Below are 26,309 nucleotides of genomic sequence, written 5' to 3'. Positions count from 1 at the left end.
GGCTGCACTCATGGGCAGTGACCTCCGGCTTCTCTTTTGCTGGTGTGTTTTTGTATTTCCCTCCTCTGAGTTATGAGCCCAGATCTTCCAGCCTGTTATCGCGGGTTTAGCTATCTATACATTCTTCGGTCTGCATATCTATTCATTCCTCCCTTCCACTCACCTCTTCACCCACCCATCCCTACAGTGCATTTGCTTCCCTTGGGTCACCAAAAGTGCTCTCGAGAATAGCGCTCCAGTCCCAGAGCTGGCTTCAGACAGGACAGTGCCAAAGTCAAGTCCATGCCCTCGGGACGTGGAAGGGGCTTCAGGTCACCGGTGGCTAAAGTGCAAAGTCCAGGGAAAGTAGGGGCTAATTTAGCAGCAGGAGCAGGACCCTTGTGTGTCTTTTTGGACTCCCGAGGACCCCTATAACCTTCTTACTCCAAGGTCCACAGTCGTTCTTACTGAGCATCTCTGTCTCTGTTCTCTAAGTCTCTTACCCAACCACTACCTTGTTTATTCTAGCCCCACCCCGACTGCCCCCGTCAAGCTTCTCCTTCCTTGTTCATCACCCCGCACCCGCCTAAGCTCCTCTCATTTCCCTCTAGTCCCTCCGCACCCCCATCCGGTGGTCTCACACATCCCTGTCCCCCAACCCCTCTCCTCGCTCACATCCCTTCCCCGCAAGTCCCCTTAGTGTTCCCCACTTCCACTACCACCAGTCCCTCTCAGCTCCTCCCCTTTCTATCCTTGGTTCCTGCAGGCCGAGGCTGCTGTCTGGCCCCGGTAACTTGATGCCCGTGACAGTTGGCAGCTGCAGCCGCTTCGGCAGAGAAATGCGGCAGCCCGGCCAGGAGCGACAGGTGTTGGCCGCGCCTTTGTCTCACTGGCTTTGTCCCGCAGGCTGCAACAGGCACGCCTGTGTCGGCCAGACGCCCAAGTCCCGGGTTGTCGGCGGTCCATCTGCCGGCCCTGCCTCGCCGCGGGAGGTGTGTGTGTGTGTGTGTGTGTGTGTGTGTGTGTGTGTGTGTGTGTATTTGTGCATGCCCCGCCTCCCCCCCCCAACCCCCAAGCAGCGCCCTCGGAACCCCTGGCTCTGCTCCAGCGTTCTTGGATTTCTGCTGCTGCATCAGAGCCAGGACAAGGGGCCAGCTTCTAACCAGCCTTTACATACTCCATCCTTAGGCCTGGACACCACTAAGCACCACTTCAGTGGCTTCCTGGGCACCATTCAGGTCTTGGTAACTGGTGCTTCAGTCAGCCTGGCTGGAAGACCTTTGAGGAAGGGAAAGTACAGGCAGAGACTGTTGTGCAGAGAAACCCCTTACCCTGATGGGTCTGGCAGACTCCTTGTGGCTCCACAGACGAACCTCCAAAGGATTCAGGTAGGATGAATTGGGCAAGAGGTTTGAAGTTTGAAGGTCTCCAGAGTCACCTCCAGGGTCACTGGTGTGACCCACTCCTGCCCTCTCAAGTTTGCCTCCTGAATTGTTGCTTTGTGTGCTGGCCCCAGGCATCTCCCCCAGCTTATTAGCAGGAATATTTTGGATATTCCCAACATGCTACAAAATTTGGTTCTTTGCCACTGCCATCCAGGGGTTGCTGAGGGTCCTCCACTTTTACTGGTAAGACTCCTAGGTGGGGGTGGGAATGATCCCAGTGGACCAGTCACATAGCTGATTTGTGACTTTACTGGTTAGCAATCAGCTTTCAGTAAATGAAATTACAAAATGATTACTTTTAAATTCCCTCTACTTTGAGGTAGGCAAAAAAATATAACCTTTGGTAGTGTGTGTGTGTGTGTGTGTGTGTGTGTGTGTGTGTGTGTGTGTATGCTCCCTAGTTTACAAACTATATTGTACTTCTCTCTGTATCCAAATGAGCAAGGCCAGAAGATAGCTCCTGTTGGCTCTTCGAAATACCAGTAGAACTCCTGATAGGAGAGTTAGAGGTGGCGGGTGGGGGAGGGCGCAACGAAGAATCAAAAAAGGCAAAGAATCAAAAAAGGCAAACACTGGGAATCCAGAACTCAAGGGAAAACAAAGGTACCCACGAGGAGAAATGGAAGCTTAGTCCATTCCTAGGTTTGGGAATCGATCAAAGCAAAGCTTTCTCCGACACTGTGTGAGGAGGGGGCGTGTTGCAGTGTGCTGTCTAGAACCAAGGGGAAAAAAAATGAAGCACTTGGGGGCATGGCTCAGTAAGATTAGGCATTCTTCTCGGAAGGAAAGAGAACAGAGATAGGGCAGGGAATGAGTCAGGAAATGGTTTCTTTTTAGGTGGGCTTGTTCTTTGAGGTCCCATCTATAAAGCTTCAATTTCTTTTAGTGAGTCCATTGGCCAGGTGGCTTAGACTTCTGTCCCAGAAACTTGACTACACACCCGTCTTGAGCTCAGGAAACTCTCCTTCTCCTATTCATCTCCCTCAGCTAAACTACCAGCTCTCGACATTTGTCTCCTGGACCATGCCCTACCGTCAAAGTTTCCCTGCATGCAGACTTCCTTAGTATTAGGGCCTTTTGATCCCCCCACACTCCCAGCCAGGAACAGAGACCAGCAGAGGCTAGGCAGGGCCATAGTGGCCACAGGGTGACTAGTTAGCAGCAGAAATAACAGGCTGTAAATCCACAGAGGGACAAAGGCAGCACCAGGCCTGCAGACTTCCAAGCACTTTGTGGGCAATCTGCCCAGGAGACTCAGAGAATTTCCTTTTGGTTTAAAGAGAAAGCAAGCAAGCACAATTAGAGTCTTTCAAAGGAACGAAGTGAAACAGTCCTACCTGCTATATCTTTGTTTCAGACTGCTCCAGTACTTGCAGTCAGACAACAGGTTCAGAGCACCCAGAAGCAGAGCATGAGGTCCAGTGCCAGTGTCCCTGGGACCCTGATTTGGAGAGGAAAGGGAAACAGGTCTCTTCAGAGTAGCTCTCACAAGGCTGTTAATCAGGAAGGGCCAGGGTAGGAGGCCTGAGTCCCCAGTGATGCCTATATACTGATCCTAATGGTATAAGTCCTTTCTAGCAAGGTACCCGTCTGCTTTCTCTGCAATCAACCCTGAGGCCAACACACAGGCAAACAGCCAAAGGCAGGATTAATGGGAAAGTGCATGCCGGGGATCATGCTAAGCTGAGGGTCAGCCCAGTGAATCTACTAAACAACCATATGCACGTAAAAAGACATTAAGAGAAAGGGATCCAGGGATGTCTGGCTAGGTCTGCATTATGGGAAATTCCTACAGGGCTTGAATGGGCCAGGGAGGTTGGGCATAAGCACAGACAGGAGGTAGGCCGGCAAAGAACACTGCAAGGAAATTAATGGGGTATAGGTCAACGGTAAAACACATGCTTAATTTGTATGAGGTCCTGAGTTGAATCCCAACCATCACATCAAACAAAGCATACAGTTGAAAATAAAAATATACTTGCTTTATTTAACAATTTTCTAAAAGGCAAAAAAGTCATAAAAAGACACAAGCAGTCACACAAATATATTGCACTGGGTGAAGGTACGTTTGGTTTGCGCATGAACAAACCGCTTGTCCGGCAAGGCTCACAATCACCATCGCACAAACTCTGAGAGCTTATTTACATTAAAAAAGAAGGCTCAGTTTAAAATAGAGAAAGTCTCAGGACACCCGCATAAGCACACATTCTAAAGAAAACAGGACTGGATGCTGGGCATCCTGTAAACAGATTCACAAAATTATCCTAGGAAGTCAACTTCTTAGCAGTTAACAATCAAGGAATATATATTAAATAATCATAAAATAATGCTGATGGTAAACATTCAAGATAGTAGAGAGAAGGTTTTGGCAGTTTTGTGTTTAAGTAACAAGCGTAGGCTTAGACCATCATCTATCTACCCTTAGGATCTGACTGGTCAGAGAGGCAGCTGTCTGTAACATTGAATTTCCTTTAAAACCTGGCTACTACCTGATCATTGTGAAAGGTGGTGTTGCTTTAATAATAATAAAAAAAAATAGAGTTCTTGTGTTTATGAAAAATAGGGGTACTATTCAGGCATCAGATGGCTTTACCATGAAAACCAACTACAGCAGGGCACCTTTCTAATAGCCACTTCAAACTCAGGAAACTCTGCTTCCTCTGCTCCAGACTTTGTCCACTTGTAAGTCAAAGATTCCTCACTGGTGATGTCTCATTCCACCAGGGGTCACCAGTAAGCATGTCGGAACAATCTTTGGATATCTGATGCAGCATAAAAGTTTTGGAGAGCTGGGCAGAGAGGTCCCCTTCTCTCCATGGGTTCCAGTGATTGGAGGACCGGCAGCACAGACCGATGTGACAGAGACCTGAAGCCACAGGAGCTAGGAACACATATAGAGTGGGGGCTGAGCTCCCTGCAAACTGGTGAACTCAGGGCGGCAGTGTGAGTGCTCTCTCCCAGTGTTCAGTGGCTGTTTTCTGCTGGGATCTGATATCTGAGACTCCAACCACAGAACAAATATATGACCATGTCTCTTGCAGCAACAAAGTCTGGCTTGCAGAGGCCACCATGCAGACAGGGCAACATGGCTGATGCCACAGCTCTCTCTGCACACTGGCCATGATGGTCTAAAAAGGATACAAGAACAGCACAGAAATGTACAGTGTGGGGGTGCTAGTCTGATGGCATCAGTCAAAGACACCACTAAGCTCCATTAGCAGTCCAGGGTAGGTGTTTCAACTTTGTTGACAAACAGAAGCCATGTCAGGCTGGAATGTTGGCCACCACAGGACCTGAAGCCAAAGCTGCTACACCATGCTCCAAACCACATAAGGGAACACACTGAGAGGATGTCAGGAGAGATGGTCTCTCTGCTTGGGAGATATATTCTGATACAATTACACCATGGGAAAGTTCCAGAAAGCTGGGCCCTTCGCTGAGAGCCTCATGTGGCTTCCCTGTTATATGTCACATCCTGGTATGATGTTTCAGAACAATCCATAGGGGCCAGTGGACATTGGTACACTGGAAAGAGGTCTCATGGAGTTCAAGAGACTTCTGAGGGCCATGAGGCAACCTCCATGACACACAGACCACCTCAGTCTCCTCAAGTCCAATGACAAATCTCACCCTATCCCCCAAATTCCGTATTTCTATTTTAATACAAAAATGTATTTTCTCCTAAACCTCTCCCTCAGAAAACTATGGTGTTTTGTTTTTGTTTTTTTCTAAAACAAAAAAAGCAGTGTAGGTATGGGTCCATTTCACTAGAAACAACAAGATCTTCCGCCTCTTCCGAGCACCGTCTAATGTAGCTCTGGCTGGGGGACGGGGGTTACGTCTGGGTCTCCTTCCTGGGGCTCATCAGCTCTCCACTTTCCTCCTCTTTGGCTTCTGAAGTATCACAGAGTCCGGGAGAAGGACTGTCTTCCTCATACGGCAGGCAAATGTTGCCTTTCTCCTCAGTCTCGCAGTACACACAGCCCTTCGGAGAGAACAGGTTACATCAGTGAGAAACAAGCAGCTGAAATCTCGTCATCTATACTCAGCAGGGTCGGGAGGGATGTTAGCCATGCACTTGGAGGTTGCTAACCCAAGAGGTACTCTCTGCCTCGGGAAGCTGGCTCCTGGTCACGGGTCCCTTTCCAAAAGTATCCCATGGCACATGTTCAAGTGAAGAGGGTATGGGAGTGTGAGGGACAACTGTGGGTGGCCTGATGACCACAAAGTCTTTGCAAAGGCCACTCCTCCCGCAACAGGTAGAGCCTCACTTCCCTTCCCTCCCCTTAAAGAGTACTTAGACTTGGGAAGTGTAGGACTTCTAAGATTGGGCACTCAGGGCCCCCGTGCTAGAGGCAGTGAAAACTGGCTTCTATCTACCTGTTAAAGTTGAGTGGTGTGATCCTTGAGCAGAGAGAGTAAGAGAGGCGTGCTGGATGGCCCTAAGGTTAGCAGCATGGAAAGGTGGGCCCCCATCCAGTGAGCTGGGAAGGGCACAGATATGGCTAGTGTTTGGTCCCTACCTGCAGTCTGTAGTGAGGGGAGATGAGCAACAAGGGAGCTCACAGCGAGCTGAGTATTGGGAAGTGGGAGGCCAGAGGGATTCCTGGTACCCAGGAGCTAGAGCTATTAGCATCTGCAGACTGAGAGCCACAGCCTGGCCGTGACAGTGGCTGTTCTCATGCCACTGGACTGCAGTGGGCCCCATTGTGTGCAAGCCAGCTGATGGCAGTGGAGGCCTGGGAAGCACATACTGTTCTGGAATTTTAAGGCTCAGGAGCTATGGGAGGAAGAGCAAGGTGGACAGAGAAATGTTTGTTGCTAAACAGATCAGAACAGTGGAAAGGGAAGCCATGAATTTCAGCAAGCTGTTCAAGCCAGCCACTTAAACCTTTGGAAAGAATCACCCCTAAGGGCCCCTAGAACTCTTTCTTTTTTTTGTGGCAGAATCTTTTATGTAGCCAGATTAGTAGACACAGACCTGCAAACCTCCTGCCTCAGTCTCCCAAGTGCTGGGGTGACAGGTGTGTGCTTCCATGCTTAGCCCCAGTTGTAACCTTGGAGTCCTATGTGAGAAGACAGGTTCTGCAAACTTACTGTCACATCGATGGCCGTAGGCAGACCCCCGGTGTGGACCCACGGATGAACCTCTTGAAGCTCTTGCCTCTGGCCCTCTGTGAACCGGGGCTGGGACCTCTGCAGCAGTTTCAGCTTCTCCTGGTCCTCTTTCAAGACTGACTGGAGATCCCTTCATGAAGAATTAGGTACAGGTGAGTGCCACAGGCTGAAGGGACAATACACTCATTTTCTGTCAATTTTTTTCAGTATCAACAACGTAGTAGTAGATTATCCTCGAGATAAAGTAACTGTATCTCTCTAGTAAATATTCTTTAGTCTTTCTCTTAATGAGAACCAAGGTCACAATTTCAGTTTTTCACAAAACTAGCTTGGGGACCCTGGCATCTTCAGGTGCTGTCCGGAGTCCTGGGCTGGCTCTCACTGCACGTCAGCCTAGGAGACTTAACCATCTAGACTCTGGAACCACGCTGTCTCCTTCCTGGGCCAACACTAGCCTGGAGCACAGCTGTCTCCCACCTGAAGTCTGAGGCTCCCTAGCCATTCCTCCTGCTTTACTGACCAGGGGTCTGTTGCCTTCAGGAACTTTAGGGGCTCCCTTCCTTTCTCTTAGTGCCTGTCTGGGGCTATTCTGCAAAGGTAGTGACCTCATGGGCTTCACAGGGAAGCCTGACCTGCACTCAGAACAGACATGGGCTGATCACCCACCTTGACCCTTGATTTTTTTTTTTTAACCTGAGGCAGACACATATCCCATTTACCCCTAAGGTGGGTGAGGTAACACAGCTCAAGGGGCAACAGTGTACCAATGTATGGCACAAGCAGAGTGTGCCACTGGCAAGAGGTTGGTCTCCAGGGTTCTAACTGCCCCAGGGTAGTAGGCAGGGTGCTGTAGGCCCAGTGGGGCTGCAAAGGAGAAGCCTCATTCCTTTCCATTGCCTCTGCCAAGTCTAGACAATGTTCCATGGGATATCCTGCCTGCATGGATGACCTTGGTGTTGGAAACTCCTACCCAGCCCTCCAGGCCTCCCAGGAAGTACAACAGTTACCGGGAGGGCAGCTGGTATGTCATCATGATGTTGTCGTCTGTGTTGGCCATCAGCAGCCAGATGGGGTCCTGCAAGACGTACTTAATGAACTGTTCACTTTCCTCCGTGTCTGTGGTCATTTTCGCTTTGTGGTTATTCTCTGAAGAATCAATGCTTCCGAAGTATTTGCTGGTGTGACTTGTGTCACTACTGCCTTCAAATACACGAAATGCCGATCGTTATAACCTTGACATTAGACAGCAACTCTTGCACAATGTGCTTATGGGTAACCACGACAGCTCCGGAGGGTGGGGTTCCTTAGGTAGAAAGAGCCTGTGCTGGCCCCCCTTCTCCTTTGCTCTGCAATCTTAATGATCTAATGATCTCAATGATTTGAACACAGGATACCTGCAAGCACAGTGGAGGTGACTCTCCTGGGGTGAACCTGAGCTCAGGCAGGGCCTTATCTTGGAGCCCTGACCTTTGTCCCAGGTTCTCACTGTCTGTTGACTCTGGAAACAAATCCACCTTTAGAAACCCAGAGAAGAGTCCTAAGAGGGAGTTGCTGGCCTGCCTGACTTGTGCCCAGCTGTTGCCCCTGGGCAGAAAGGCCTGGGAACATGTTAAGGAAAGCTCATTTTAGGGCAGAAAAGACATCAGGATTTTGAGGGGTGGCCTTGCCTCTGGAGGCTCAAGGGCACATGTGGATGGTCCCTTCCAGTAGAGGTTTGAGGGTTAGTTATGTCTGCACATGTGTGCCCAATGCCTAGGGAACCCACAGACTGACCCAGCAGGGGCTGACATGAATGTAACATCTTCAGTGACACAGAAATTGGAAGCTGACAGCTAGGACCCCGAATTCTGATGACCAGAGCCTGCAGTGCTGCTGATTAGAGCAGAAGAGCTGTATCCGTGCAGAATGGCCAGGGACAGAACATTCCACAAGAATCTTCTAGACTGGCTAACGTACCCTCAGCACAAACATACCTGCCCCACTTTGGGATGTGTTGCAGCCCAGCGAGCTGGAGCCCAGAGAGTCTGAGGTGGCAGATGCCCCGCTTCTAGACAGTGCTGATCCGGTGGCTGAGCAGAGGTCCTCGCCCAGAAGGAGGTTGAGCAGGTCACTGGATGTGGAGATGGCATCACTGTTCTGGGTATCTGAGGGCTCGTTGCACTTTAGGGACAGGAAGGACACTGCTGACCATAGGGCTTATAGTGACCGCATAGCAGACAACATACAAGAAAGGGAAGTGGAACCAAGGGAATGCAATGGGTGGCTTTTGTGCAAAGATCAGTTACAGAGTTACACCTTTCCTTTACCTGTCTGGTGGGCAGATTTTGCAATTATGGGGAGAGGGTAGCTGGTACTCTATGAATACCACCCAATAAAATGTGACTTTGGGACAGTCACAGCAGACAGCTTGGACTCCACTGGAAAAAGAGCCATGACGATCCTTGACCCCCCAGGCAGCAAGCCACCCATGACTGAGGCTCTGGGCCCCACTTGGCTTAGGAAGAACCTGGGGTCCTAGTGTCTCAGAGGGCAGAGTGGCTCTGGAAGAACCACTGCCCACTTTTATGTCTCCACGTTCTGAACAGCAGTACCGACAGCTTGCAAAGGCAGTGGTCATCCCCAGAAGCTCCTGCCACACAGTGCTCGGGGCTGACCTGGGCTGCTGCTACTATGTAGGTAGTTCTTTTGGAAACCATTAGTGGAAAAAAACCCTTGGCACCATGCTTAAGGCTCTCAGGGACAAACACTCAGGTGCACGGGCTCCTGAGCCAAAAGCAGAGGTCCTCTCTCATCCCTGTAAGCTCCAGGAGCCTGGATTCCACTGGGCAGGATCCTGGACACTGCAGGCTGGAGCCTGGCCCTTTTCCCTGTGCTGGATCTTATTCACCTGTGTAGACTAGCCAGACAGGGCATGCTTTTAATCTCCACACTCAGAGCTGAGGCAGACAGATTTTTGTGAGTTTCGAGGCAACCTGGTCTATATAGCAAGTTTCAGGACAGCCAGGGATAGAGTAAGACTCTGTCTCAAATTAAAAACAAACAACAACAACAAAATTTTAAGACTCATTAGAAAAAAAAAGAAAAAGAAAAAGAAAAGAAAATAAGAAAATAAAAAGCCAGGGCTATACAGAGAAACCCTGTCTCGAAAAACCAACCCCCCCCCCCCCCCAAAAAAAAGATTCATTAGAAACACAACAGCACTGCCGGTGGGTGTGGTGGTGCATGCCTTTAATACTTTGGGAGGCAGACACATGCAGATCTCCATGAGTTCAAGGCCAGCCTGGTCTACAGATTGAGTTCCAAGACAGCTAAGTCTATACAGAGAAACCCTGTCTTGAACCCCCCCCCCAAAAAAAAGGAAAAAAAAAGTGAGGCCCATAAATGCTCCCCCAAAGGCACACATTATTCCTGGCCCCTTCATTTGCATGATCTGTCACCCTCATTTGCCCCTCACAGAGCTGCAAATAATGTCCCATGGTAGGACCTCATAACCATGAAGTGCACACTCCAGGAAAGACACTGTAGGCTGAACTCAGGCCTCGAGGCTGGCAGGAAGCACTCAATCCAGCAGCCCCTCAGACATACGGGTGTGTGCTGACCACCTTGTGTACCGCCTACTGCCCAACAGGAAACAGGCACAGCAGAGAATCCTTACCGTTGGGGGTGCCTTCGGCTGCCGATCCCGAGATGTGCCAGATGTGCAGTCCAGACCAGAAGCTGCTGTCCCTGTGGTCCCCAAGGTCCCTGCGGCTCCAGTACTGCCTTCAGGTGCCTCCTCTAGCTGAAGCAGGTTAAGCTGTAGGGGACTGCTGCCTCGGGACTGGAAGAGCGGTGGGGAGGCCCTGCCCAAGGCCACTGTGCCAGCTGGAGGGGTGACTGGGCAAGCGCATGGCTGTCTGAGCATCGAGGTCCGGCTAGGGATCTCAGCCTGGGAGGCGGGAGTTATTTCAGAGGCGAGTGTGGGATGGGCTGGAAAGTGAGGCTGGCTGGGGAAGAAGGCCTGAGGCAGGTTTGGGGTTGCTGGTGGGAACGGGTAGCTGGGTAGCATGAAGGCCACGAGGGGAGCCAAGGGGGCAGCAAACGGCAGGGGCTGCACTGCGAATTCAGGCTGGGTGCCCATAGGCACAACAGGCATGGTGAAGCTGGTGTGGACAGCTGCAGGTGGTGCCACCACCGTCCCTGGTGTGGATACTATTCCAGGTGCCTGGAACACAGGTAGGGTGTAAGCTGGCACTGCGGCGGGGAATGGTGCCGAGGGGCAGCTGGACTGGGATGTGTCAGAGGGTGACCAGGCTGTGGCATTCAGGCCCACGAGAGGAGGTCGGTGGGACACGGGTCCCCCAGACCCTGTGCTCTCAGAAGAGTCCCGAGTCTTGACGCGTTTGGACTTCAGTTTCCTGTTCTTTCCAGTTTTTTTCCAAGATGACTCTACTCCAGAAGTATTTCTTAGTCCTGGGACAGCCAAAGTGCGGAGAAACAACTAGAGTTAAAATTGCAAAATGGCTACAAGCCCTACTGTGTCTGCTCACAGGGGATGTGGAATGCCAGACACCTGGTGGCTCAATTCCACAGCCCTGGATACAAGGCTCAGTTTTCCTCATACTACGGCCACTAAGAGGAACTGAAGCAAAGGGGTGGGCTTTTCATAAAAAACCAAATTTTATCAACTTGAAGGTGCATCTTTAATTACAAGGCCATAGTCCTACATTTCTTCTCGAAGTTCCACGGCCTCTGTCTTGTAAGTCCTATGTCCATGGAGAGATCAAGTTGACGTGGACCAGGAACTTCCTCCCGCTACCTTAGCGCTCACAATCTAAAAGGTGCTTTGAGGACTGTTGAGGGGAAAAGTCACCAACAGACAATCTACCTTAGCGCTCACAATCTAAAAGGTGCTTTGAGGACTGTTGAGGGGAAAAGTCACCAACAGACAATCTACCTTAGCGCTCACAATCTAAAAGGTGCTTTGAGGACTGTTGAGGGGAAAAGTCACCAACAGACAATCTACCTGTGAACTCTGTGAACCCTAATAGTGACCAGTGTGACAAGAGAGCCCAGTGCAAGAGTGGCACCAATGTTATGGGGCAGGGTGGGGGGGTGGGGGGGGAAACAATCAGCACCACTTTCTGACGAGATCTAAGGCCCCTTCCACAGGAGGAAAGACAGGCCCGATCCTGCAAATCTGACCAAGAATCTGTGATGGGGAAATCACAGGTCCCAGGAGTAAATCTACCATCATTATTTTGCTAAATCCATTCAGTAGCAAACTGGCCTCTAGATTTATTTCTCTGTACCCACAGATTAGTGCAGCTTGACACAAGTTGTCCAGTACATGGCTGTTAACACAGAAACTTACAGCCAAGTGTCAGTGAGATGCTCAGCCATAAATGGGGTGTCTATAGCAAACCTTACTCTAAGGCTCAGGGTAGAACATCAAAGAGGCAGACTTTAGGAGCCAGAAGTTGGGCAGGACCGGACCAAAACAGGTCTTCTGGATCTGACAGGACCACTATACTCATGAATTTGCAGCAGCTGTGGTTGCCCGTACAAGATCAAGCCAGTCAGCATTTTATCATGGAAGCAGAAGGGGCCCATGGGATCCCAACCCTAACTGAGGAGCTATGGACAACTGATTGTTTTAGAGGTAGAGAGTGTTTTCTTTAAAGGTGTAGCCCACAGTAGGCCGACCACTCTCACACAGATGCTCCCAAACGTAGAAGTCCATGAGTAACACAAATTAGACTCAGTGAGAGGATGGCGGGGGTGGGGGTGGGGGTGGAGGTGGTAGGGGTGGATCTGGGAGCAGGAATCGGGGTGTGTGTGTGTGTTTTATGGAATTCTCAAAAAATTAGTAATTAAAAAATATTCCTTATCCGAAATAAAACAGAAAAAACAAACCCTCCCCTTTTCTGCTATTACCTGATATTTAGAAAAAAAAAATACATATTGGTTTGCAGACCCCAAATGGCAGAATGGCTGGCTTCACTTAACCTACCACTGTTTCCTAAAGGGATGTTATACATTCCAACTGCCATAAGAGAGTTGGGGGTGGCTCCCTGGATCTAGAGCACCCCTGAGTCCATGTTGAGGGCTCAGTTGCTGCCCCTGGGGGATGGAGGTAGAACCTTTAGAAGGTGGGGCCCAGCTGTGAGGAAGTCAGGCTGCTGAGGACATGCCCTGAGATACTGGACTCACTTCTTGGCCTCTGAGGTGAGCGGCTCTTCCGTTACCGTTACCGTCACAGAGCCAAGCAACTGTGGCCAGAAACCCCTGGAATTGTGAGCCCAAATAAACATGTTCTCCCTATAGGTTGGTCCTCTTAGGTAACTGTCACAGTGACGGGAAGCTGGCCAACAGTCACCATAGCCTAGGAACACATTCCTTTGTGTATGCCCACTGCCTTCCCGTGAAGCATGTTTTCTGGGCATAAGGCAACGGGTGTGCAGGGGGCATCTGTGAGCTTGTGTCATGGGGGCCTCACACCTTTCCTCCATGTTGAGACAAACGGCCCAGTCTAAGCACATTGCTTGGGTCTAGATTCTGTCTCTATTTGCTGTTTTTCCTCCTGGAAATGTTTCCCCTCAGAGGGAAGAACAATGGTTGAAGTGCTAAGGATGGACTGTTGTCAGGACTTTCTGGCATGTTGTGTGATCCATGTAATGTACACACGGCTGGGTCTGGGGTGTGTGGGAAATGGAACTATGTACACTTGGGTCTGCTTGGGAGAGGATGGGCGTTCTGTCATTTCCACTGAGGTTCCTGTATGTGGCAAGACTTTGTGGGGAGGGGGTTGGAAACAAAGTGAGAAGGAAGCCTGGGAAAAGCAACTCTGGCTGGGTATGTTGCTCAGAAGCAGAACGGCATGCTCACTGAAGATGGTTCAATCCCTACCTTCAAAAGTAAGAAAGACAGAAGAAAAGATGTCATCTTTAAAAGAGGTCATAGCTTCCTCAGTTCCTTTCAGTGTGTTTGTGGGGCTGGTCCTGGTAGTGTGTCTCCTAGGCTTACTAGTTGTGACCCTGGACCAGAGCTCCAGAACCAAGAGAAGAGCTGGTATCTCTGGCCAGTGCAGCCCTTTGCCTCTTGGATACAAAAGGGAGGTTTGGCTTAGGAGATAGGTGAGGGTGTAGGCTGAGCCAGATCCCATTGTGTGTGGACAGATGGCCAGACTCAAGAACCAGGCCCCTGTAACAGAAAGCCCTCAAACTATCCAGGGATTATTGTCCAAAAGAAAAATTCCATGCTAATGGGTCTGACTGAGGTTTGGATCCACCTGGTAGCCCCAGGCCAGGAGGGTGGGTCCACAGGAAGGGGAAAAATCATCCCTCCATTCCCAAGAGCTACCTGCTAAAGCTTTCATGGCGCAATGCTCATTCTTTGCTAGTTGAACTTAACCCCAGCATCTTAACTGGAGGTGGGGTAAGCCTCAAGCTAGCCTAGTGCTCTGCAACCATTTATGGTATTGTTCCCTTGGGAACATGAGGCTGAGTCCTCAAAAGAGTTCCCATGCTGCATGGTCAACAATGTGGCAATGGCTACTCCACATGAACACCTCCGGCCCCGGGCACAGCACCTCCGGCTGGGGCTCAGCTCAGTATGTTAGCACCGGATGCAGGTCTCTCAAGCACAGTGTTGAGCCAGGCCCAATGGCCCACACCTGCAATCCTAGCATTAGGGAGGCTGAGGCAAGAGGATTGTTGTGAGTGCCAGGCTAGCATCACCCTGTCTTAAAAAAAGAACAAAGTGTTTTAAAAAATGCATGACTAATTCAGGTGAGTACTCACCTCGATCACTCGCCTGAGCTCGGGACCGCTCCTGGAGATAGTTCTGGCAGTGAGCCTGCAGGGCACCGAGCCTGCTCACCTCCCTGAACCTCTGCAGGAAGCCCTGCTCCTCTCTCTGGGTATGTGCAGCCAGAACTTCCTTGGTGAGGCCCAGCTTCTGAAGAGGCCCCTTTTCTTGGCTGAAGCCACCGCCTGCACCATCCAGAGACTCAGGCCCACTGGCCACATCTTCTACTGTCTCTGCAGCAAGAAGCAGGCTCTGATCAGCATGTGCTTATCAGTGCAGTCTACTGTCAGACAACACAGACCCCGTTGACTCATGATGCCTACAACTGGGGGCAACATTCCCTGTGCCTGCTTCGGCTTTCCAAAGGAGTCCCAGGCAGCAAGCAGCAAGCAGCAAGCAGCAGAGACCTGAAGATCTACTGGGTCAGATATCAGGACTATGAACAGCAGGAAACTGGAAGCTGTGGGCTCCTACGCTGGGTCTGAAGACATCCCAAAGCTGCCTTCAGCTTTGCTATATAAGGATAGGGCCAAAGTGTTACTACATCTTCTAGAGCTCAGGACCACGCATGGTGGCCACTGTGATTATGTGGTCTATGGAGCAGAGAGGTCAACCCTTGGGGGTTGACTCTTACAGGTATATTACTTCTCATCATTTCCTTCTTTCTGGTAACAAACAAGCTTATAATTTGCTGTGTGCGTGAGTGTGTGCGTGCGCGAGCGTGTGTGTGTGTGTGTGTGTGTGTGTGTGTGTGTGTGTGCGCGCGCACATGTTGTGCCTGCATAAGTGTGTGTGTGTGTTTGTGTGTGTGTGTGTGTGCGCGCGCGCGCGTGCGTGTGTGTACATATGCACGTGAGCATGTATGCACTCAGGTATATGTGTATGCATGTGTACACATGAGGTGAGGAGGCCAGAGGTCCACACTGGGTGTCCTCCTCCCTTGTTCCTTACTTTTTGAAATATGGTCTCTCATGGAACTCACCAACTTAGTTAAACTGATTGGCAGTGAGCCCCAGAAATCCCCATCTCTGTCTCCCTGTGCCTGGGTTTTATGTATGTGGGTACTAGGGATGGAACACTGGTCCTCAAGCTTGCTCAGCCGGCATTACCAACTGACTCATGTTCCCAGCTTCAAGGCCTCGTTTTATTAAGAGCGCTCAGTCTTCTTACAATGTGTTCTAGTTCTTTTCCCTATGTAGAAATGGGGCCTGCAATTTATGGAGCAGACACTAAGGGAGACAACTCCCACCAGGTGGCACCAGAGCACAGCAGAGACTTATACTTGGGCCCTAGCTGGCCACATCCCACCTCTGAAGTTTAAGTACCCAAATAGCCTTTACTGGGACTTTTCTGGTAAGTTTGAATAAGCACAAAAGTTCAAAATGGAAGTTAGCATCCTCACTTTTCAGTCAAATGTCTGTGTATTTCATCCATATGGTGTGTGTTTGTGCGTGCGCATGTGCGTATGCTTGTGCGTGTGTTTGTGAGTCTGTGCATGCAAGCTGGAAGAAGATGGCAGTTGTTCTGTTCTGTTACTTTCCACCTTACTCCTTTGAGACAAGGCTGCTCATTGCACCTGGGATTAGGCTGGTGGCCAGAAAGCTCCAGGGACCCTCTTGTCGCCACTCTCAAAAGTTCTAGACTTATGAACATGCTCTTGACCATGGCCCACTTTTTATGTGAGTGCTGGGGGTGTGAACTTGGGTTCTCATGCTTACACATGAAGTGCTCATACCCACCAAACCACCTCCCCAGCCTCCAAAATTTCTTCATGAGACTCAGACTAGGGGTCTCTGGCATGCATACCTAGCTCGGGCTGTGGCTTTTTGTCGCCCACGTGCACAATGGTGCTGCTGTAGCTGCACTGGCTGGTGAGGGACACCACACTCTCGGCCTTGCCTGGCAACGTCAGGGAGCTCAAGTGAGCACTGACCTCCGTGTGGCTGGTCACCTTGGAAGGCCGTGCTGCCTCTTGATGAGAGAAAAACAGAAGCAAACACATATACAAGATCGATACCCCTGTCCACGTTAAGGAGCTGGAGAAGCAAGGGACCTATGGGGCCATGCTGGCTGCATCCCTGCCCCATGGATGTTTGATCCTGTCCTCAGGAAAAAGGTGAAGAGGAAATGACCGGAGCAAACTGAACTTTACTCTCTGAGCTCAGGACATCGGGCGGGGGGTGGGGGGGAGGGCACTCATCTAAGCCGGTGGTTCTCAACCTGTGGGTTGCAACCCCTTTGAGGGGGGGGGTTGTCAAATGAGCCTTTCACAGGGGTCACCTAAGATCATCGGAAAACACAGATATGTACATTGTGATTCACAACAGTAGCTAAACTGCAGTTATGAAGTAGCAACCAAAATAACTTTATGGTTGGGGGTCGCCACAACCTGAGGAACCGTATTAAAGGGTCACAGCATTGGGAAGGTTGAGACGCACTGCTCCAGATGGCTGTGGATCGTGCCAGGGTCCTCTGGTGTGTAGCAAGAGTTCCTCCAATAAGCAGGAGCCAGGGGTAATCTGGGCTGTCCACTCTGTTCCATGCATGACCATTTACTCTCTTGCGCTTTGTTTAATAAATGGGACACTCTATTTCTTCTTGAAAATTTTGCTATTATTGTGTGTATGGACTCATGTGCCACAATGCACAGGGAGGCCAGAAGACAGCTCTGCGGATCCAGGTCGGCTCTGGGCACTGAACTCAGGCTGTCGGGCTGGCATAGCAACCACCTTTACATGCTGAGCCATCTTGCCAGCCCTGTTTCTTTTTCTTTTTGTAACTTTTTGAGAGAAGGTCTTTTGTGTAGCCCAGGCTGGCCTCCAACTTGGCATTGTTCTCCAGTAGCCAAGTGCTGAGACTGCTGGGATAGACCACTAAATTCAATGGGATTTCTTTCTAATCCTGGTCGTAATTCCGAGTGTTTAAGCAGCCTGAGCTTTTAATGACCACAGGGTACGTTAGTGTTCACAGCAAGGGCTCCTCTAGATAGACTAGGAGGTATTTGCTCTAGAATCACTGAGGCTAGCACAGCCTTAGGAGAGAGTGGAGCTCATGGCTGTACCCTGGCCACCAGCAGGCTTCCAAGGTCCCTGTTCTTAAAGCTTATCCGAGACTGGATATCACCTTGACCTGCAAGAAGGGCATTTATTGACTTTCTAGCTACTTTGGCCATTTAAAAGCATTGTTGTTGCATCTACAAAGCTATGAAAAACTAACTCAGGGACACCTGAGGGTTTATGATGGCTTCTGAGCCTACCTAGGAGACTGAAGGGGTCACAGGTTAGACAGCTCTAACTGTCTAACAGTTACCTCCAGAGTGCAGCCCAGGGCTGACTGTGGTCTTCCGGGATGGGATGTTGGCTGGAAACTCGCACTTTCTTTTCAGGGTGGCTGCCTCGCTGCAGCTCTCCAGGTACCTGCATAGGGTCAGAAGGCATCACGTGGGGGGGGGGGAAGGTGTGGGGGACGAGGATACCAACAGCAGGAAAGATCAGAAGTGCCCTGTGTACCTGATGACACTGTCCAGGCAGCTGATCTGCTGGTAGGAGCAAGGAGGCTGGTTCTTATAGGTGAGTTCTTCTGGGAAGCTGGCCTTGGGTAGGCTGGCTCCCGAGCTGTCCCTTTCTATGGTGGTGACAGCTTTCACTTGAGCTGGGGGGCTGCTTTGCATTTCTGAAAAACACACACATACACACTTTTTTTTTCATTTATTACCTTTTATCTGTCAGAAACTTTTGCATATTTATAAAGCATTTTATTTTGCTCAAAGACAGGAGTAAGGATTCATAATGAGACCCCAGTGCCAGTCTGCGTCTAGAACCCCAATTGGTCGGACAGTTGTGGAGCTTAGAAGTGGGAGCTTAGAGTAACCTATCACCCGGGCAAGGCCTGCTTCTCTCCAGGCTTAGCTGTACATATCAGGGCTATTCTTGGGACTCGGAGCTCAGGATGGAAAAGGATGGGTCTTTAAATACTGAACTTGTGGCCAATTAGACCCCAGATACCTATCCTGGGTAGGGCAGGCTAGACCAAATACAGGACCTTGCATGTGTGGCTCAAGTACTCTCCCCACGAACTACCTCTGTAGCCCATCCATCATTACATATTTAGTTAGTTAGAGACAAAGTCTCACTATGTAGCCCTGGCTGGCCTGGAACTTGTTATGTAGACCAGGCTGGACTTGAACTTACAGAGATCTGCCAACTTCTGCCTCCCAAGTGCTAGGATTAAATGTGTATACCATCACACCTGGTTTTTCTTTTCTTTTTTCCTTCCTTTTCTTCCTTCCTTCTGTCTATCTATCTATCTATTTATTTGAGATATGGTCTCACTAAGTTACTGAGGAGGCAGGCTGACTTTAAACTATGGAACCCAGGCTTGCCTTAAATTTCTGGCTTAGTATCTAAGGCAGAAATATCCCAAGACTCAAAGCACCACACTACTAGGGACAATTTTGGTGACGGTGGTCATACAGCAATGGGTACCCAGGCACTAGGCTGTGGATGCCGCTTGTGTCACCATGGGGACCACATGCTTGCCTTCCTGGGGGATACCGAGCAACAAGCGAGACTTTATTCACTGGTATATGTCCAACAGTCAGCACCTCACTGTCTATTGTAGGTAGGTCTGTTTTTGATAACTGCAAGCACCTGGGCACTTTGCCAAGGCAACTCGTGTGTGTGTGTGTGTGTGTGTGTGTGTGTGTGTGTGTGTGTGTACCTGCAGGTGCTAGTTTGTATATGCATGAAGTGTGAGCACATGGTTACACTCTGCAGAGTGAGGAGATAAGGCACACACTCCCCATTCCCCATGGCCACAGCTCCCACTGCACTCAGTAGGCAGGTCCTAGGAAAATGAAACACTCCATGCCCTAGTGATCCGCAGACAGAAGGAGCCCTCCTGGACAGAAGGAGCTACACTTGTTGGCTGGACACAGAGGAGCAGCCCTTATTGCTTTGCAGAGCAAGGATGAGGTTAAGCACACTTAGGAGGGGACCTTTCCAGCCCTAAAACAGAGTAATAAGCCAGAAAAGCCAGGTCTACCCCTAAGACACAAGCAAAGAAACATGGGGTGTCTGTTGTTTTCTGTTGTTGTTATTGTTGTTTTGAGACATGGTTTCTCTGTGCATCCCTGGCTGTCTTGGAACTCATTCTGTAGACTAGGCTGGCCCCACAGAGATCACAGAGATCCACCTACCTGATCAAAGGTGTAGTCGCCACCAGGCTTTCCCCGCCCCCCCACGTTCATTCTATGTGTACTGGTATTTTGCCTCTGTGTATGCCTGTGTGAGGGTTTCAGATTCTCTGGGACTGGTATGACACAGTTATGTATGAGCTGTCATGTGGGTACTGAACCTGGAATTGAACCTGGGTTCTCTGGAAGAGTAGCCAGTGCTCCCAACCACTGAGCCATCTCTCCAGCCCCAGTTTGTTTTCCTTTTAAAAAGCAGAATAAATGTAGATTTCTTAAGGAAAAGCAAGAGCTCCTGAGAGCGAGGCTCCAGGAGGAACCAGAGGACATCTTTTTTTACCTGCAACAGGTGCTTCCTTTTGTCCTCCAGACTCAGGAGAAAAGTGACTTTTGGTTTGAATCTTGCCACCGGTTTTAAAAATTCCCTTGAAGAAAAACAATAAGGAACACGTTATTCATTCTAGGAGACCTTCTTCTGTCGGTCCCCCACAGTGAGGGCAGAAAAGCCAACATTGGGGTTGAGCGACAAAGAAAATAACTCAGGGGTAGACTCCAGGGCCTTGCACATACAGGGCGAGTGCTCACCATGGAGCATACTCACTACTTCCAACCCAGACTAGGAAATCCTAAGGGAGCCAGATGGAGCTGACGACAACTCCCATGATCCCCAAGGGAAACAGAGTAAAGGAATTGCCGAGGCTTCCACATCACCCTCCAATTAAGGTTTAGTTTCCGCTGCTTCACCCACCTAAGTCATTTTCCACTATCTATAACTTAACTACAGGCCAGCTGCTGCAACTCAAAATATGAAGCAAATCTCAGAGGAACTGAGCCAGAGGAGAAGGCAACTGAGCCACTGGCCTCAGCCACTGCCTGGCCATTTCTGATCATGCTTTCTAACTCAGGACTTGCGCTGCTGGACTTGCTTGCTCAGGGGGAGGGACAGAGAGGGACGTACGGATCTTCTATGGTGAGACTCTTCTTGGCCATTGCTGTCGCTGGATGATGTCTGGCTCATGAGGTGTTCATGGGATCCGTTACTGCCCAGGCTCCCGTAGCCACTGGAGCCGCTGTGGGGGACAGGCTAGGAGGAAAAGCAGACAGATCGCTATGGACTTAGTAGAAAGGTGTAGAAGAGGTCACTGCAAGTCAAGCTCCAACAGTGGTCTCAGCCTGCCCAAGGTTACACAGAGAAGACAAGTGCAGGGGAGCTTGAACCCCGAGTTGTCTGGCCTTCATTCACAGCGTCCTAACCTCTGGCATGCAGCCACCAAGGAGATTCCATTAAAGGGAATATGTTTAGGTAGTGCATGCCTTGAATTCCGGCACTTGGGAGGCAGAGAGGCAGGTGGATTTCTGTGAGTTTGAGGCCAGCCAGGTATACAGAGGGAGTTCCAGGACAGCCAAGAGTACACAGAGACACCCATCTCAAAACTTCTCTAGCCCCCCCCCACCCCTAAAAAGAAGAAAAATGGAAAAGATAAAGAAAGAACATGTTTGTGGTGGTTTAAATGTGCTTGGCCTGTGGGAGTGGCACTATTAGGAGGTGTGGCCTTGTTGAAGGAAGTGTGTCACTATGCAGGTGGGCTTTTGGGGTTCCTAATACTCAAGCTCTGCCCAGTATGGAAGAGAACCTCCTCCTGGTTGCCTTCCAATCAAGATGGAGAACTCTCAGCTCCTTCTCCAGCACCTTATCTGTCTGCCTGGATGCTGCCATGCTTCCCACCATGATGATAATGGACTGAACCTCTGAACCTGTAAGCCAACCCCAATTAAATGTTGTCCTTTATAAGAGTTGCCTTGGTCATGGTGTCTTTTCACAGCAATGAAACCCTAACTAAGACAATGTTCAACCAGCTAATTGCTGCACAGCTGAGGTCTTTTGCAGTCTATCACGGTTTTAAAAACATAAAACCAATCCAACTACAGTTACACTTTGTATCCTATAACCAACTACTGAGTGGGGACATCCACTCAGTAGCGGGACTGACTGTGGCTAAACTGGTTTTACTGGAGGGTGATGTCACCAAGTTCTCAGTGTTGGGGACAGTGCTTTGGAAGGAGTAGAGCTTACACCAGTGGAAATCACATCAGGACTGAAGGGCAGGCTGTGGGGTCTGGGCATCCTTCAACTGCTTACTCAACATCGTGGCTGAGTCATGATTCTAAGGCTAGGAAAACTTGAGGGTGCTTGGTGGTTCTCAGGCCAAGCAGATGATCCAAACTCTGCCTACCAGTGCCGACCCACAGGGACAGGCAGAGCAGGGTTGACTCAGCACTCACCTGCATCAGTAGCCGGTGGATTTGCTCCGTGAGCTCCTGAACGCTGGGGTGTGGAGTCTTCTCCTCTGGGCATGGGGAGGCTGCGAACACATCCTCATTCAAAGGGCCTCTGCATGATTTGAATTTGTTTCCTCAGAAGAGCCTGCCTGGCTTGAATGTGGTACCCGCATGGCCTACTAGGGTCAAAATCTCCATCTCCACCCCACACACCCCCAGCTGCATACAACTCTGCTTACAAGAGTTCCTCCCACCTGGGCAGGTCATCCCTTGACCATCCACGTGGCCAGCGGCTCCCCCATAGGGAGACAGCCCCCCATCTTTGCTCCCTGCTGGTAGGAATGAGAATAGGCCAGGATCCCCAAAACCCACAGAGTGGAACCCTGGGAGCACTCACACCCTGACTTTGTGTCTCCCAATGATGAAAGATATCTTCCTGCTCCATGGGTTGATGAAGCTGGACCAGCTAGTGTCCAGGGTGATGTACTCCCCGTTGCGGGTACGGAATCGAATGGGAGAATAATCGAAAGGCTGCCCACCGGCCTGTAGGACTAGAGGGTAAGAAACGAGTCTCAGGGCTGGTGTGTGAGGTAGGGAGCAGACACACACAGGCTGGCCAGGGTCATCTCCTTAAAGCCTCTGCTTTCAACTCCTGTGTCTGCTTCAAATCAACACCAGAGATAATTTCCAGGAGAGGCAGTTTCATCTCCTACATCAGGATGCAAATCTCTCAGTGCTACACATGTCTGCAAGGGCTCAGCATGGAGGGGTCCTGTGCGGTCTACTCCCAAGGATGGTTGGAACCTTCTTGCCCCACAGCTCAGCTGCTTTCCCCATATTCACCGACACCAATACTATAAATGGGTCGCCAAGAACTCTCCAGTCTGTCTATAGCTGATGACACCAGGTCTCCGCAAGGAAGCAGGGCATCCACCAGGGCTCAGTATTCCCAGTGAGTCCAACCCCCTTCGAGCACCAGAGCACACAGGCCTTCGGGCTTAAAGAAGAACACCTACTCTTCTTGTGGATGGCGAGCATCAAGGGCCGGTCGCTGGGGTGGAGCTGCACGAGCACAGGAGTCTCGATCAGATCCTGAGGTAGATAGCCCAGGAGGGGGACCGCCCTGCGAGGCAAGGGACACAAGGCAGTCAGCACGCGGAATACAAATGTCAGGCAGAGCTGGCAGACTCTGAAGGAGAGCCATCCCAGGGCACCTCCTTATCCAGAGACAGATAAAGGCTCCGAAGTCCCCCAGATGGAAACGGCAGAAGTAGGGTTAGAGAGTCTCAGCTTGGCAGCTTTCCAGCACCCTGTGGTGTGTCAGTAATGAGGCTGTCGTCTACAGCATGGTGTTTGACCTCCTAAAAGAATACATCATGACATATTGACCTCATTTTGATCAGTGTCTAATATTGACTGACCAGTTAAATGTGAGTCTCTTTTTAACCAGCTCTGGCTGAAAGCTGTCTTTTCTAAGAATGTCTTCCTACTGTCACTTCGATCCCTATATCAGGCCATTTCCTGTGGCTCCCCAATGAGCCCCCATGACTGGCTGGAACCCTTGCTCAGTGTGTCTGTGCTTCTGTAAAGTGGAAGTCCCTTGGTGTTCCGGACTGGGCTTCAAGTCACTGTAGGGGTGACCGAGGCAGCTATGACTCTTTGTATCTATTTAGCTGCCGCCTCTTCCCTGTGTATCCAAGCACCCCAGCAGATGTTTCCTCAAACTCTCCTCTGCTCAAGTGGAAGGCCTTCTACACACCTCCTCAGACTAGAACTTTCTAGAGGTCTGACTTTATCCTCAGTGCCTGAGGCACACTCTCAGGTCACCTGTTTCCCTTCAGACAGAGTGTACAGAATGTTTCTGGCACCCTCCCAACACAAGCCTGGCTAGAGGAATTGGGGGAGGTGAGGAAGAATAGGGAAAGAGGATGAAGAAGTTGGGGGAGGGAGGAAAGGAGGAACAAAGCTGAGGAGGAAGGGCTCTATGCTCGATCCTGACCGCAGGGTTCCATGAAGAGGCCCTGTAGGTTCCAGTCACTAGAACTCAGCAGACTGGCTCCCACAGGCCCTGGCCTGCCCTCTTGTCTCACAGCTGGAGCAGAACATCTGACAGTCTGCACATAGTCCTTAGGTCTATGCAGCAATGACAGCCTCTTAGGTGGCTTTGTGCATTCAGCCCCGAGTCTGCATCTGATACTCTCTTTTGGTAGCTGGACCACATGTGACCTGCAGGGCACACCCAAGGGACCTAGGCCAGAAGTGGCAGGTCTCTGGCTGCCCACAGAGTGGAACCTTCCTGGAGGCAGTGCAGCATGACTCAGAAGAGGAGAGCGCATGTCCCTTGCCAGGTAGGCAGAGGAAGAGAACCTGATCCTCCAGAATCTAGGAGGTGGCTTGATCTGTTTCTCTGTCCACTTCCTGTGGTATTTTCTGAAGACTTGTTTCTCCAAACCACTCCTAACAACCATTTGATTTCCCACTTCTCATCTGTCAAGGATCTAGGGGAAGGCACACAGTAGGCTACTAGCTGTTGAGAGCCAAGCACTTTTGATTCTAGTGAGGACCTCTTACACCAGCTCTAGCACCCTTCACAGCAGACCCAATGAAACAAGTCTGAGGAGTTCTCTGAGAAAAGGTGTGGAGGCACCCCAGAAGACAGATTCCTGCTGAATTCCTACCAATGGCATCTCCTCTCGACATTAGCCCTTGGCACTACATCCCTGATGGTAGCATCACCCATTAGACAGAGTTTAAACAGAGTGAGAAAGGCAGGGTCAACAATCCCCAGTGTTCCAGAGAGGCCCATTTACACAGCATTCATTTCTTAGAAACTGTGGTGTTCATTTTCTTGCTTTTGTTCTTTTTGAAGTAGGATCTTTAACTCCCTAAATGTTCCTGTCTCAGCCTCATTACGCCGAGATCATAAGGGTGAGCTACTGCAACTGGGTCTTATGAACTTGTTAGTGTAATTTCAAGTTCTTTTACTGCCTGTATAGTCACATGTTCTGTAAGAGTGAGACATAGCCTAAAAACTGCATCCTGAGGCAATTGTGCTGTACAAGCAGTGTTGGACAAGAAAAGCCGAACTCCTTCAACACAGATCAGTCACTGGGCCTGACTGCTGATGCAACGTAGAAACCAGGGCACAGAGAAGCATGAGGCTGCTGCCAGGAACCATAACACCCTGCCTTGTGAAATAAAGGGGACTTGCTAAAATATCAAGTTGTAAATCCATAGGCCAGAAACAACAGTGCTGTGCTGTGCACAGCTGTGGCTGCTACCCTACTGTAGCATTACATCCTGATAGCCTGTCTGTCACTAGACAACGGGACCACAACAGTGTATGTGGTCTGACCGAAGCATCACTGTGTTGCAGAATAGTACAGTCACACATTTTTGTCAATTGCCATGTATGGAAAATGACGCACAACCTTGTCTTCAGCAATGATGTCAAAAGCAAGAAACACTCATTTTTATCGCTTTGGTTGTTACCGGGACAATGAGGAAACACTGAATGTCTGTCCTAGGATCTGGTGACAAAGACAAACGACAGCAGGTGGTGTGACCAGTGAGACACTACTCACCTTTCATCCACATCCTGGAACAAGCAGTTTGGTGTGTGAGTTGTTGTGAAGATCCTTTTCTCGGGAGGAATTCTAGGGGCTGAAAGAACAGAATTTCCACTTCTAAGAAACTTAGTTCTTAAAACTAACTTGGTTAGTTAGTTCTGCGATAACTAGGGAAATACTCAAGGATGGGCAGCCAGTGAGAAAATGAGAAGGTAGACAGAGTAACAGAGCCATCATGCTCAAGGCAGGGCAGGCCCCAACCAGATTGCCACCATAGCCTCTTCTACCCCTCTGGAAGCCAATGAGAGCTGCCATGCTATAGCTGAGACTCATGGTCCCAGGACAGAAGACCGCCTTCATGATTTGTAAGGTGAAAACTACAATAACCTGAAGAAATCACTTTTGTAAAGATGAGTGATATGATATATGCTTTGACAAGACCATTGCAAGGGAGAGCTTGACAGCTTCTGGGGGGATGGGAGGGGAGCGGACGACAAAGACAATCCATTCCATACAGAAAACTGTATAGCCAGTGTTTTCCCCAACTATCAAATTCTAAAATCTTTGGTTCTTGAAGGACATTCATGACTTGGGGTGATAAGTTGTTCCTTCTCTATATACTCTTAATGAATATGGGAAAGAGAATGTTCTGGATGCAGGGATACATCACTGGGTCAGAGAGAAGAATCATGTTAGAACATGCTGCTATCACTTTCAGGAAATGCTTTGAAAAAAAAAAACAAAATAAAACAAAACAAAAAACTCATGGCTAACCAAAAGACTGCAATTCCAAGGATACATGTTCCTGGGCTAGGGTGAGGCTGATGTCAGGGGATCATTAGTCCTGTGACTCCTGAGTTGACACACAGAAAACAAACAGCTTCTAGCCAGGCACTGGACCACAGTACGAGAAAACAATATTTTTAGAGGAATCCCAAG

At 49.9% G+C, this 26,309-nt stretch overlaps 1 protein-coding gene and 1 long non-coding RNA gene across 7 annotated transcripts in view; one reads left to right on the top strand and one right to left on the bottom strand.

Moving 5' to 3' along the window:
- The first annotated feature begins 677 nt into the window (after positions 1-677).
- LOC143434812 (uncharacterized) lies at positions 678-7,713 on the top strand. 3 transcript variants are annotated; one of them, XR_013104588.1, is made up of 3 exons: positions 678-971; positions 1,168-1,367; positions 6,542-7,713. It is a non-coding gene; the product is annotated as an uncharacterized LOC143434812 (long non-coding RNA). The 3 variants fall into 3 exon arrangements; XR_013104589.1 differs by lacking the exon at positions 678-971 and having other exon boundaries at positions 1,100-1,367; positions 6,542-6,694; positions 7,450-7,713; XR_013104587.1 differs by lacking the exon at positions 678-971 and having other exon boundaries at positions 1,085-1,367.
- The window catches only part of Per2 (period circadian regulator 2), a 42,381-nt gene continuing 19,456 nt past the window's right edge, over positions 3,385-26,309 (bottom strand). For all 4 annotated transcript variants that reach the window (XM_034521578.2, XM_076914768.1, XM_076914767.1 and 1 more), the window contains 15 exons: positions 25,386-25,464; positions 22,818-22,924; positions 22,199-22,352; positions 21,805-21,913; positions 20,480-20,605; positions 19,862-19,946; positions 17,840-18,002; positions 17,640-17,746; positions 16,137-16,301; positions 14,324-14,563; positions 10,198-10,994; positions 8,516-8,702; positions 7,550-7,742; positions 6,522-6,672; positions 3,385-5,409 (listed from right to left, as the gene is read on the bottom strand). In XM_034521578.2, coding sequence (XP_034377469.1) covers positions 5,260-5,409; positions 6,522-6,672; positions 7,550-7,742; positions 8,516-8,702; positions 10,198-10,994; positions 14,324-14,563; positions 16,137-16,301; positions 17,640-17,746; positions 17,840-18,002; positions 19,862-19,946; positions 20,480-20,605; positions 21,805-21,913; positions 22,199-22,352; positions 22,818-22,924; positions 25,386-25,464 — 2,813 coding nt within the window. In that variant the 3' untranslated portion in view covers positions 3,385-5,259. The remainder of the gene's footprint in view (positions 5,410-6,521; positions 6,673-7,549; positions 7,743-8,515; positions 8,703-10,197; positions 10,995-14,323; positions 14,564-16,136; positions 16,302-17,639; positions 17,747-17,839; positions 18,003-19,861; positions 19,947-20,479; positions 20,606-21,804; positions 21,914-22,198; positions 22,353-22,817; positions 22,925-25,385; positions 25,465-26,309) is intronic.

This window comes from Arvicanthis niloticus, chromosome 17 (genome assembly GCF_011762505.2).
Source record: "Arvicanthis niloticus isolate mArvNil1 chromosome 17, mArvNil1.pat.X, whole genome shotgun sequence".
Classification (NCBI taxonomy): Eukaryota; Metazoa; Chordata; class Mammalia; order Rodentia; family Muridae; genus Arvicanthis; species Arvicanthis niloticus.
This window is presented reverse-complemented; position numbering and strand designations above follow the sequence as displayed.